Here is an 11628-nt window from a genome sequence, read left to right as displayed (position 1 = left end):
GTTCTGGCTGAACTTGGTTGTCAACAAACTGCAACCACTATAGACTATTTTCTTTTCTCGTCAATGGTGCATATTTGGCATTCCTTTCCTGATTCAGCGAAGCACCACACACAGGTATCTTCTCCAAGCCAAGGCTATATTTGCTGGACTCCTGAATGTAGTTTCGGAAAGAGTCGGGAGCGAGTGACCTGCCCACAGATTCTTTTTGTAAGGTTGACTCGGACCTTGGCCTGATGGATCAACATCCTTCACAGGTTGCCAAACCCTCAAATCATTCAACGCGACCATGGCGTTGACCTCTTCACCACGCTCACCCTAGCGACCGTCTAACACCACCTGTCTCATTCGATCCTCTGCTCGTGGTCCAGATGCCGCCGAACAATGAACTCGACGTTACAGGATCCAAAAGCACCGCTAGACGACTCGATTCTTTCTGCACTTCCGAAATGGCTTCATGACTTTCGAACATGAAGGCGCGGGAAATCACCTGTTTCAGGTCGAGAGATCATCCGTTACCACAATCGTATACAAGATGCGCCAATTGTTCGCCCGTCGCCCCCAAGGTTGTATTGTCTGCGCACCCTTACTGACAAGTTAGATTGGCTTGAAATTCGGGAAAATGGCGGCTGCTGTAACTCATCATGATATGTTCATAGTGATAAGTCGCAACAGTAGTCGGGAAAGGCGTAATGACCATGAACCAAGTGCCTGGTCGATTGATATGATAACGGGCTATCTATATCGTTTATCCGACCCTAGAAGTCTTCAGTCTCCTTCCTTACACCATCTGAGTTGTGATCCATTCCAGCAGTTACCGCCAGACCGTCTTGTTAGAAAATTTTTGCAGGAGTTGAAAACTCGCTATTGACATCACCGCAACCGCGAGCATATCTTCCGGGGTACTCATGACTGTCAGCCTTGCCTAAGTAGTCCTTGCACGTCCAATTGCTCCAGATACCTTGCCCGGGCAGTAATGCATTTGTCTTATCTGTAACAAGGTACGTAGGTGTCGTTAATGGCACCGTAGAGACAGACTGGGAAGATTGTTCAGCCGTGATGTGTCAGCTTGCAGAAGCTGTGTACGGTGCGTTAGCCTCTAATTTCGCCGCGAATTCTCTCATTGAGAAACTGGGTGGAGAAGGAAGAAGGGGGTAATTTTCTGATTCAAGCACAGAACGAGGTTACGTTACGATCTAGAGACGGTTGCAGCTGCCAACACAATGCAGAGGTTGGCAAGTGCCGAAGAGCTCTACCTTCGCTATTTACAAACAACCACTTAACTACCTGCTTGACTTGCGCCCATGACTGGATAATTTATTACCAAGGCATGAATTTCGGAGCAATCCGCTCGAGGTTCGCTACACAAGCCCGATGGAAATGCCGGCCTTGTTCATGTGGTTGAAGAGATCATCTATGAAACCGTTCATGTCATCGATCTCGGGGTGATATACTGCTTACATTCGACCGCCGATCTCTATATTCATGTCAGCAATCGAGAAGACAACCGGACCGATGTGTAGTTTGTTGCACATCTTCTGGAATAGCCAGTTAGAGAAGAGAAGGGAGGTGTAAAACTAATAATCTAGGACATCTCTGGATCCATTGAGCAGGCTGACACAAGTTGGATCTATACAAATGTGAGAACCCGTAAGCATAACGTGTGAAGTGGGAAGAACGAATGCGCAGAGGCAATTGATGAATACAAGCAGTCAAGTGTTGGCGTAGGTCCGTTGTCATGAAATAGGTTTGATTTTGTGTATCTGGTTCAGATTGCTCGCTGAATTGCTGCGCAACCACTTCAAGAGAATCACGACATGCTGAATTCAGCAGTCGCCCACTGAAGCCAATAGGAATACAAGCGCAAGTAGTGTTTGACGTATCATTTTCAACATCCCTAGGTTCTATATGTAATGACTGATATGTATCGCATTCGACGTCTGCCTAGCCGTAAATCATTCAAATCGGACGACCTGTATTTTCATTGTCCTGTATAGGATCTCCTCAAACCCTAGCAGCAACCAAGCTCATGTAAATCCCCCAAAGGAGCCCAATCTGAGTACGTAAAATGTCAGTGTATCATTTATTCGTGGGCTCGTTACAGTCGTCTCGGTGATTAAGAGCGACTTGGGGAACACCGTGGCTTGCGTCCCCGAGAACTACCGAAAAAGAGGTGCAATAGGAATTGGTCACTTACAAAGTTCAAGAAGATGAGTCTCTTCTCTACCGGCAAGCAACTAAAACTGACGATAGATGCCAACGGCCATATCTTGAATCCCGCGATTATGAGAGGGATGGTCTCATATCTCACGTTGTGACCGATCTGCGCCGTCGTTTGCCCCTTCATAACACCCATCAACACGAAGAACGCCACAGTATTCAGGACCGCGCCAATGGTGATGCAGTCGATGAACCACTTTGCAAAGGTGTTGCGCCAGTTGAGCTTCAGGGTCTTCTGATCCTGCGGGCTCTGGGGCTGCCGGCTCTCATGCGCCTCCACTTCGACTCTCTTCTCGCTGTCGTCGCCCTTTTCCTTGCGGCCGCTCTCGATATCTCGCAGTGGAAGGCGGCGCTCGTAGGAGGGAAAGCAGTGCTCCAGGTACTGCTGCCATTTGTAGTTGGGCGGCGCGGTGAGGAAGGCGAGCGCGACGAAGCGGAGAAACTGCGCCGGGTCGAAGACGAAAGGGATCTCCTTGCGGTAGGAGTTGAGAATCTGGGCCAAGAAGTTGGAAGTACTGGACAGCGCTGTGGCGGCCAGCGTCACCTTCATTAAGGCTGAAGGCATCTTATCTTGGGCGCTGGTGTTGCGTGCTGGTGTAGACTGAGTAACTGAAGCGGAATCGAGGGTTGGGTTCAATCAGGCGCTCAATAAGCTTTGGAATATGTGCAGGATGAAGTTAAAAGAGAGCTGCGCATCCATCTGCTAATGCATTTTCATGCAGCTTTTACCTTACGAAGTCTACATACGCGAGAACGGGGATTGAGGGATTGGAGGTCGAGTCGCTGACCCCGACGGCTGTTTTGTTTCGTGTTCAGGACAGCTGCGATCAGCGCGGACCTTCCCCATCAAATTCACCAAGGTTTCGAGGTAACAGCATTTGTGGTTCTCCGTACTTGATTCATCCCGCCTCAGGGCTAAGTATTGTGCGAGCATATGCATACACGACACATTAACTTAACCGCTGGCGTAACGATGGCTTGCCCGCGAGTCCGTTCTCTGGCAATGCAACACATGAGTATGATCCCGTTTAGTGTTCGTCGCGTAGTCTAGAACGAAATGCTAAGTTGGCGGGCGGCTACAAGCAATGACGTCGCATTTGACGTGAAGCTACTGTACAGTATCAAAATCAGCGATAAGATAACTGCCCACGAATCAACTCTAACGTTGGGGGCCGTTAGGGGAGGGGAGGGGGGACTCCAGCGGGCTGCCGGCGAAATTGTTCCACATGCGAACGAGGCATCGATTGCATTAGATGCAGTGCCTTGAGCTACAACTCACGACTCAAAATGCCCAGCTCTATGTATTATGACCCTGAATGACCTCGGACATTAGCAAAACATCCTAGCAATTGTCTAGTGGTAGCTGGGGACATCTCGCCGGGACTCAGAATGAGTCATAATGAAGCCCTCAGTTGACCCAAGCCACTGCGGACGACATTGGTTGGGACCATGGCAGACCTGCTCCAGGCTGGGCAGTGTTCCCAGATGACTCCTTAATCCAGCAAGATGATAGAGATTTAACCGAAGTGAGATTTTGCTGAAACCTCTGCTGTGCTCCCACCCTACAGGCTACTAGTTCTGCCTTGCTCAGGACTGCGCCACTGGAGCTGGGCTTGTGAGTCACTGCTGTAGAAGCACCAATCACATTGTACGGCTTCACACTTGGTATGGCATTGCAGGCAAAAGGTGCGACATGATGACTCTCACAACAGTACTCAGCAATGCTCATCCATTGAGCACAGCGATTTTCAGAGTATTCATGTGCTCGGTTGCTATAAAAACACTCTAGCCCAGGCTTCTACGTGGTGCACTAAATATCCATCTTCACCGATCTAGTCATTGCTTCCAAGCCTTGCGCAGTACACGCCCATCCCCTGGATTGCCTCGACCTTAGTTATACGTGTACAAACAGCCCTCTCATCCAAATCCATATAAGTAAATCGCCTATCATGGACGTGATAAGTACAAATCCAACAGGACCAACACCCAGACAACTCAGGCGAGTGGGCAAAGCACTGAGGCCGGCAATCGCGAAAGGTCTCAAGCACAACCTCGATCAACACCCTTATGTTCAATGGCCGCAAATCTGGCAGACCTGTCGCTTTGCACAGCAGAAGCTAAATGCCCGTGTAAACCACAATAACCGACAGAGGAAAGCAACGCAGCACTCCCGACAGTGGGTGATTGATGGCGAGGACGGCGCCGCGCTGGCACGAAGCCATGTCTGGTTGCCAAGCGATGGCTGCCGTCAGAAACCCAAACTTGAGCGGCAAGAAGCCTTCCGAGTCCCCGAAACGGTCTACATGTCTGACATCGTCGAAAGCGATGCAGACCTGTACCGTATGGGACTCTTGTACGACGATGATCATGCCCGAGGTTCCGGCTTCAACCTCAACACCATCGTCCACTCTAACATCGTTTACGAAGTTCGTCCGGCAAGGCGCCCACATAAGAGTCTGTATGCCGGTCACAACCAAGGAGAACCTGATGAGAGAGGTTCCGTGGCCCTTGACCAATTTGTGGCTGCAGCCTTTCAGGCTAGATCAACGGCGGAGAACGCAGCAGAAGCATATTACCCTTCGCCGGCCTCCACACCGCCTCCTGTGGAAGATGAATTCCCGGAAGTACAGCCTCGCGAGGATTCGCATTTAGAGAAAGACGACGATTGCCAGCGCGGTTGGGATTTGCTTGATTCGGATCTGGACACTGTCTCTAATTATACCGAAGATGGTGCAGAAGTTCCTATCGAGGCTTGGATTGTGCTGGGTGAGACTTGAAGCAAGTTCGCCCATGGGGTTCCCGAATGCCCTTGGATCTCGACACGAAAATCGTGGCTTTCATGCTGCGCGGATTGGTCCATATATCCCAGCACCGGTCTCTGGTGGGGGTTCTGGTTATGGCGGCTAAGAAATGAGTTAAGAATTTAGGGCGTTTGCCAGGATAGTTGTGTGCTCGTGGCTTTTCAGTCGCTTGAGCTCACTATCTGTGTATTGTTGACTTGATCTCAGAGCGCTGCATCATCTCTCGGAGTTTTTGGTGCAACAGCACCTCCCCGTGGTAGTGATTCACTACTGATACCCCGGGGTAACATATTTCCTTTTCATACTTGGGTGTTTCTTTACAGTTCCTTTCGCAGAACCAATACATTTATAGCAGTAGTACAAGATATCTTATCGATTCAAACTTTTCGTGCGATAAACAAGTGGTGCAATCAGCTGTGCACAGTTGACGATATTTTCGTCGGTGGCGGGGTTTCCGGCCAAAGTAGAAGCTTTTAGCCGTCGAGAATTGTCTCATAGTAGGCATTAGCATTTGTGAAGCCATTTCAAAATTGAGTAGCTCGTCTCTGACGATATGTCTCAAAGCCCTGCCATAATGACTTGGTGGTCGCTGCTCGCAGCTTGAAGATTCCTGGCGGGCGAGGATGTGCGGGTAGGAGTCCAGTCCCTCAGCGCATTTGATCTCGGTCTGCCCCCGCTCGGGGTCATTGGTCGATCAGGGCTCTTATCAAGCATCATCTCCGTTGTCAGTAAGATAGGTGGCGCCTTGACAGTGTCGTCTCTAGCAGTCTTCTTCCGGGTCATGTCCGTCTTATCAGGCGACCGAGATCGCTGCCGCTTTCCAGTCGGCGCGTCGACGTCCATGGCCGATGATGAGGGGTTCATCCTTGCTCTGATGCCCGCAGAGTTTGGGGTTGAAAGGTGATGTTGAGATCACAGAAAGGGAACGAAAATGAGTTGAAGAAGAGAAAAAGAACAGAAGGGGCGAGAGGCTATGTTCGGTGTTGGTTGCAAGCCTCATAGACCCCTCGAGGCGGGGTGAAGGAGGGGAGCTTTTGTGTGCTGCGCCGTTTCCGGCTTTGTGGACGATTGTGGATCACGAGATTCAAGCGATTGTGGGGCCCCACGGAAGTTGTTGGTTTTGGTGTCTCGAACGTCACGACCTCTGCTTCCTTACCAGCTATAATGAACTTCGTTACGCCTCAATCCTATGAAGTATTGCGATTGCCAATAATACCTTCCGTGTGGCGCCATCACGTTGCCTGAGGTGTGAACCAAGTGGCGGTCCCTAGCTTCGAAATTGACTTGCCACCCGTTGTAGACATGGATCGTCAAAATGCACAAATGCAGGGTATCAAAGAATGAATCGCAAGATATCGTCAGATACAACCCTCTCAACTTTTCTTTAGGACCCAAATGTCATCTTCACCAAGGCCAATATACTAGACCAAAACGTTCGCTGCCGTATCTTTACCCATGCCGCGTAGCGCGTGTTGCAGCCGCCAACGCTCCAGAGTCATGTTCCGCAGCTAGTATACGCAGAGGTCGAGTTATTCCGTCAAGTCCTATCAACCATTCGCCTGTTAATTGCTTATGTAAAACAATGAAAGTGGGCCATATCTCTAAGTAGACATTGAACTTAGGTCTGATTCAGCGGAACCAGATCCCGAGTACGCACCAAGATATGAGATTGATTTCAGGTGCTGATGATACAATATGGCGTACAATGCGTGTCTTCTCAGATATCTTGAATAACCAACTAAGAAAAGGAACGACCACGCGGTCACGGGCAGGGCCCCAAGTAATATTTCCTTACTCGTGGACAGGTATGTTGTGCAAAAGCCCTAGAGCACTTACCCAGCGGAGATCAGACCTTGAATAGCTGTTTCTTTGTACCATAGGTTTTCGGTACTCAGACAAACCTCAGATGAAGTCTCTCAGTTTGATGCTTCTAGGCAAGCAGAAACTTCAGACTTGATGGAGAAGGACGTACATGAGCAGTCACGGTCATGTCCACTTCTGATCTATTTCTTGTCGGTGGAGTGTGTTCATGGACAGAATATCGGCCACAACTTTTATAGGGAACCTCTATAAATGAAGCACGACACATTATCCCAGTGGCATAGTTCGAAAACTAATTGACTGTAAGTATTTCGGCAGCGATTAAGAAAGTTACCGATAACTCACTTTGGACGACTTCTGCTGGTTGAAAGATGTTTGAGTGTTGCATCAATTGTTTATTTATTCCAACCTTAGCGTCGAGAGGTATGATTTGTGCCAACAGGCACAATCTATCGGGCTTTACGGTAGAGCCTGTATCACGAGGAAGAGTGTCGTGGCATGTAGCATGTAGCATGTCGAAGTTTCGCAGTCCTCCATACTGATATGATCAGGTCTCGCTCAATGTCTTCCCCGTTCGTCTTCAGGGTCAAGAAAAGCGTGAAAAGCGCGAAAAGAGTGAAAATCGTCCATTCCGAGCGACAGTCGTGCCAGTCACTACACCCGTTAGATGACCTGGGAGCTGCTCTTGCCTAGTTTTCTTGCATGTACAATGACCAAATTATGGATACAACAAATCAGCGCGTATCGCGTGAAATCTTTTGTAGAACCGCTGCCAGTTGCGTGACCAACTCTGTCTTTGATGTTACTACCGGAATTGATAACCCCGTTGGTCAAGTACGCGTGTACACTACGTGTGTGTTATCAGTATGTGGTGGAGTAGACTGGAGACTGGTAAATGATCCAGGAAGCAGTCCTTGTACATAGCTTTGAGAGAATTCAACCATGTCCGACCCAGGCAATGATGAGCAACTCGTGGAAACATGTCGAATAGATATCAATAACGCCAAATTCCGAGCTTCGAGAACAAGACGCTCGGTATGCGGGAAGACCAGAGGTTTTGGTGTCACCCGGTTATGACGGCCAGAACACTCGACCGGTCCACCGAGCTCTTTCCGATACCAACACCGAGTCTTGGTTCGGCATTCCAAAGTACGGCTTATCATCTCTTGGCATGTGACGATCCGACCTTGCTGGGCATTAATCCCCAGCCTTGACGGATATAATAGGACAGGGACAGAGAGGGATCGACATCAACTACCGGGACTACGTTCAATAGATAACAATAGACGTAAGCTAGTGGGTCGGCGGGTCTAATAGTCTATGGATCCATATATCAATGATAAACCAAAGAACCCACAAAGTTCCAACAGGTTGGCACTCACAACGTGGGCCGGCAACCTCATGGTGCCACGTTCTACCTTGTGCATTAATGCCTATGTGTTTGCTGCATTTGGTACCGCTGTGATTGACTGTGTGGTCGACTAGTTATTCTTTAAGGGGCTAGGGTCGTCCCTAACACTGTTGCGAATGGCAATTGTAAGAACATTTAGTCAGTAAAAGTCCTATACGACACTTGAAATAATGTTGTTTGGGAAATCTGCAGTCTGACTGGCTGTTACAGCCTTATCCGTATTCCTTGGTCCACTAAATCTTGACAGGATGACAAGGCTGTAACTTGTTCACACAGAACAAAAACGAGAAGCCTCGAAAGTATGCAGTTCGGTGGATTCAATGAGAACTAGCATCTTTTAGGAGCCAAGTCGCGGTTCATATGATGGCCAGGTAATCATATCCACTGCAGGGCATGCGTACTGTATACAAGAGTCGGTGTGTGATGACCACGGCTCGTTCTGTGGTTCTGTCAGTGATCCAAAACATAGATCACATTCTTATCTCAGCACTGCAGATGTTTGCATGTACACAAAAGTACGGCTTGAGGCTCAAGTGCTTTGACGACAGATGTGGTGATGATCGTCATACACTACTTTTTCGTTCGTATATTCGTTATCGCACTGAACTGAGTACGGTAAGGTTAGATTTAATGGATAGCAGCAAAGATACCCCTGCCTGAGTGATCACGATTCACGATCTCGTGATGCGCACCACATCGTCATTCCCAGCTTAGAAACCTTCAGAATCCCAAATTTCCGTCTCAGCTGGATGTCAGATTCAGCCTGTGTTGCTGTCAGCCTGCAATCCAACGTTATGAAGTAAGTGGCTTGTTCGCTCATTAAGCGGGGCTGAATAATCGAGGCGATGCGACCTCAACGCCGAGAGAACCATTCCGGAGGGCGGCCATGTGAGCAGAAACAAGCGACACGCAGACGCTTAGAATAGGTCCGTATGATTGCGGAAACCTCGGTTTCAACCAAAGGCTGCTTGACATGGTGGTAGAGACACCATATCACCCTGCAACAAGATATACGAGCTGCGCCAAGCTGATGCGACAGTAATTCTTTCAATAGATAGCATGCAGCTCCAGCACCTCCAACATAAATGCGCACACGCATAGGCATGCGACTGGTCTTATTCGCATCTTGACCTTATCTTCTGCAAGCCACTGGAACTTCCGGACTTGTTTTAGGCTTGGCGAAATGACATGATTGAGACTCACAGCCACCGCCGCCCTTTCCGCAGGTTCATCATAACCGACAACCTTATTTTGGTGTGGGTCCGGTACCTTGCATAAGTTGTCGGCCTGATGATGCCCGTAGCGAGGTTCGGCGTGGTTGGGCGAAGTGTAATAGCGTCAATCCTCACATGTTGGTGAGAATGCTGATGGTGAGGGCTCTAAGCGGAGCGGCTTCATTTTATCGAATCTTGGCAGTCTCTGAGCGGCAAGTGATAGTCATGTCCTCTGAATTACTTTGCGGACATGACAGCCCAAGGCCCCGCGGAAGCGCACGCATGTGACAGTTCCAAAGCGGCTTTCTCCGTGGGTTTAAGGTGAAGATCAATCTGGAATCCAATGCACCGGTTCCTGACGATCATTTTCAGTCCCGATTTCCGGCATGGCAAGCAATCGGCAACGGCTATCCCTCCCAGCCTTCCTGTTTCACGAGCGCATACAGTCCCGAAGAGACTAGGGCTGTGCCAGAAACGTGAAAAGGCCACATTAAAGTTGCACCAAGCAATCAGACTGTCTCACTGTTGCGACCTATATACCGCATAATAATGCTGAAGATGCTGAGGCGAGCTGCCACAACGCCAAGCCGAAATTTTCGTTTCCGCCAAGACCGCAGATCTTGCCCCCAACAGCTCCATCGGCCCAGTTTATCGTGCAGACACAGTCTACAGGTCAATCAGTCCAGTTTATCGTGCAGACGCCTGCAATCACGCGCGATGCATGATAGACGAGGTGGTCAGACGGAATATCAGTCCGCCTTGGAATGTTCGACTACTACTCTGACTGCATTGCATCTGCATGCCTCACGGCGAGCTGCCTGCAAAAATGTGTAACCAAACAAAGGAAGAATGGCGCATTGCAACTTCTAGTTTAATGGAAGTAATTTGAGCGACCGCGCTGAATACATACCTGTGTTGCAATATTATATGTACTGTAACCCCATGTAGTCCCCCCACGTTGCTGCCCCATACTGTATGTAGTCATATAAGAAATGCGAAACCGATTATATCCAAGTCGGCGACCAATTGAGAATGGTGAAGCGAAGAGCCTATGCGCCAAGATCGAAATCGGGAATAAATCTAGCTGGCTAGTTAAGCTTAAGGAACGTCAACGATCCGAGAGTACTACTGGTTCGTGGGCACGAGCTAGAGAATAGTGGCTTGAAAAGTCCCTAACGTCGGCAATCATGAATCAATATGCCGTAGATGCTGACTCGGCGACTTTTTCGTCAAGCCCGCTAGACACATTTGGAAAATTTTCTCCCGAAGATGACAAGCGGCACACTATGTACGAGCCAAGAATACTCCGTACCGCACGAACTACTATGGTACACATGTCAGCGCAAAGACAACGGGGCTGCCAAGATGTCATGACCACTACCCAACCTTAGTGAGAAGACGGTTGCAATCCGAATGCAAGCACTGCGGATCTACGTCAGAGGCGTCCCTGTGTAAGCTCTTGCATTCGCTCTTGTGTTTTCTCTTGCTCGATCTTTGCATCTTCCATTATGTAACAAGACTTTGTGCATCTCTTGAACAGATGGCCCGGGTGAGCAAGCTTTACCGCCAAGATCGTATAGAATGCCTGCGACTAGTTCACTAGAGGGCCGATCTCCCGCGGCCCGCCGTTGAAACATTACCTAACCTTAGGGGCTTGGTCTTTAAGCTTAGGCTGGACATATCGATGTCAGCTACTCTGTGGCGTGAGTTCGGCGGGACGCTTCACGGTATGGTCTTGTCCAATTTTTCATCATGAATCGGATCGGACGAAGATACAGCGAACCTATGGCTGGCAGCATGTCCGAAAGTATGCAACCCCACGTGGATTTCTTGGGTTCCTTTCGCTTACCTTTTCAAAGTCAATTGCGCCAACGGTCACGCAAGACGAAAGCCACGGAACAATTATTTGCACACGCATAACAAGCATTGACGATTGAACCAATCACAATGCTCGGAAACAATGCAGGATCGGAACAACCAGCCTGGGTCCGCTGCAACGTTATAGAAGAATTTAATTTTATTCTACAGGACGGGATTCATGTCTTCTCTGTTCGTTTACCGCGACTCAGATTACCTTACTTGAAGCAGAAGGTGGAGCTAGACGACCAACATTTCCTGGGATTGCTGTCGATAACACCATTGCCCCTAAGCATTTCTCTCGCCA

The 11628-nt window shown here is 49.1% G+C and overlaps 2 protein-coding genes across 2 annotated transcripts; one reads left to right on the top strand and one right to left on the bottom strand.

Annotated features, from left to right (window-relative positions):
- Window positions 1-1911: 1911 nt before the first annotated feature.
- BKA67DRAFT_286454 (uncharacterized protein) lies at window positions 1912-3028 on the bottom strand. Its single transcript, XM_046095982.1, has 2 exons — window positions 2195-3028; window positions 1912-2052 (listed from the first exon to the last, which is right to left on the bottom strand). The coding sequence occupies exons 1-2, from the start codon at window positions 2780-2782 to the stop codon at window positions 2002-2004; spliced, it is 639 nt and encodes a 212-aa protein (XP_045958928.1). The 5' UTR covers window positions 2783-3028; the 3' UTR covers window positions 1912-2001.
- Window positions 3029-4166: 1138 nt separating this feature from the next.
- BKA67DRAFT_535968 (uncharacterized protein) lies at window positions 4167-4994 on the top strand (the record flags this gene model as incomplete). Its single annotated transcript, XM_046100090.1, has 1 exon — window positions 4167-4994. The coding sequence occupies one exon, from the start codon at window positions 4167-4169 to the stop codon at window positions 4992-4994; it is 828 nt and encodes a 275-aa protein (XP_045958927.1).
- Window positions 4995-11628: the final 6634 nt, after the last annotated feature.

This window comes from Truncatella angustata, assembly GCF_020726525.1.
Source record: "Truncatella angustata strain MPI-SDFR-AT-0073 chromosome Unknown BKA67scaffold_4, whole genome shotgun sequence".
Classification (NCBI taxonomy): domain Eukaryota; kingdom Fungi; phylum Ascomycota; class Sordariomycetes; order Amphisphaeriales; family Sporocadaceae; genus Truncatella; species Truncatella angustata.
Note: the sequence above shows the minus strand (reverse complement) of the source record. Positions and strands in the feature narration are given on the sequence as shown.

Excerpts from the sequence above, each read along its gene's own strand:
- BKA67DRAFT_286454 (XM_046095982.1), bottom strand. The coding sequence starts at position 2,782 with ATGCCTTCAGCCTTAATGAAGGTGACGCTGGCCGCCACAGCGCTGTCC. Across the intron at positions 2,053-2,194 it reads GACTCATCTTCTTGAACTTT|ATTGGGCTCCTTTGGGGGAT; the intron begins GTAAGTGACCAA and ends TTACGTACTCAG.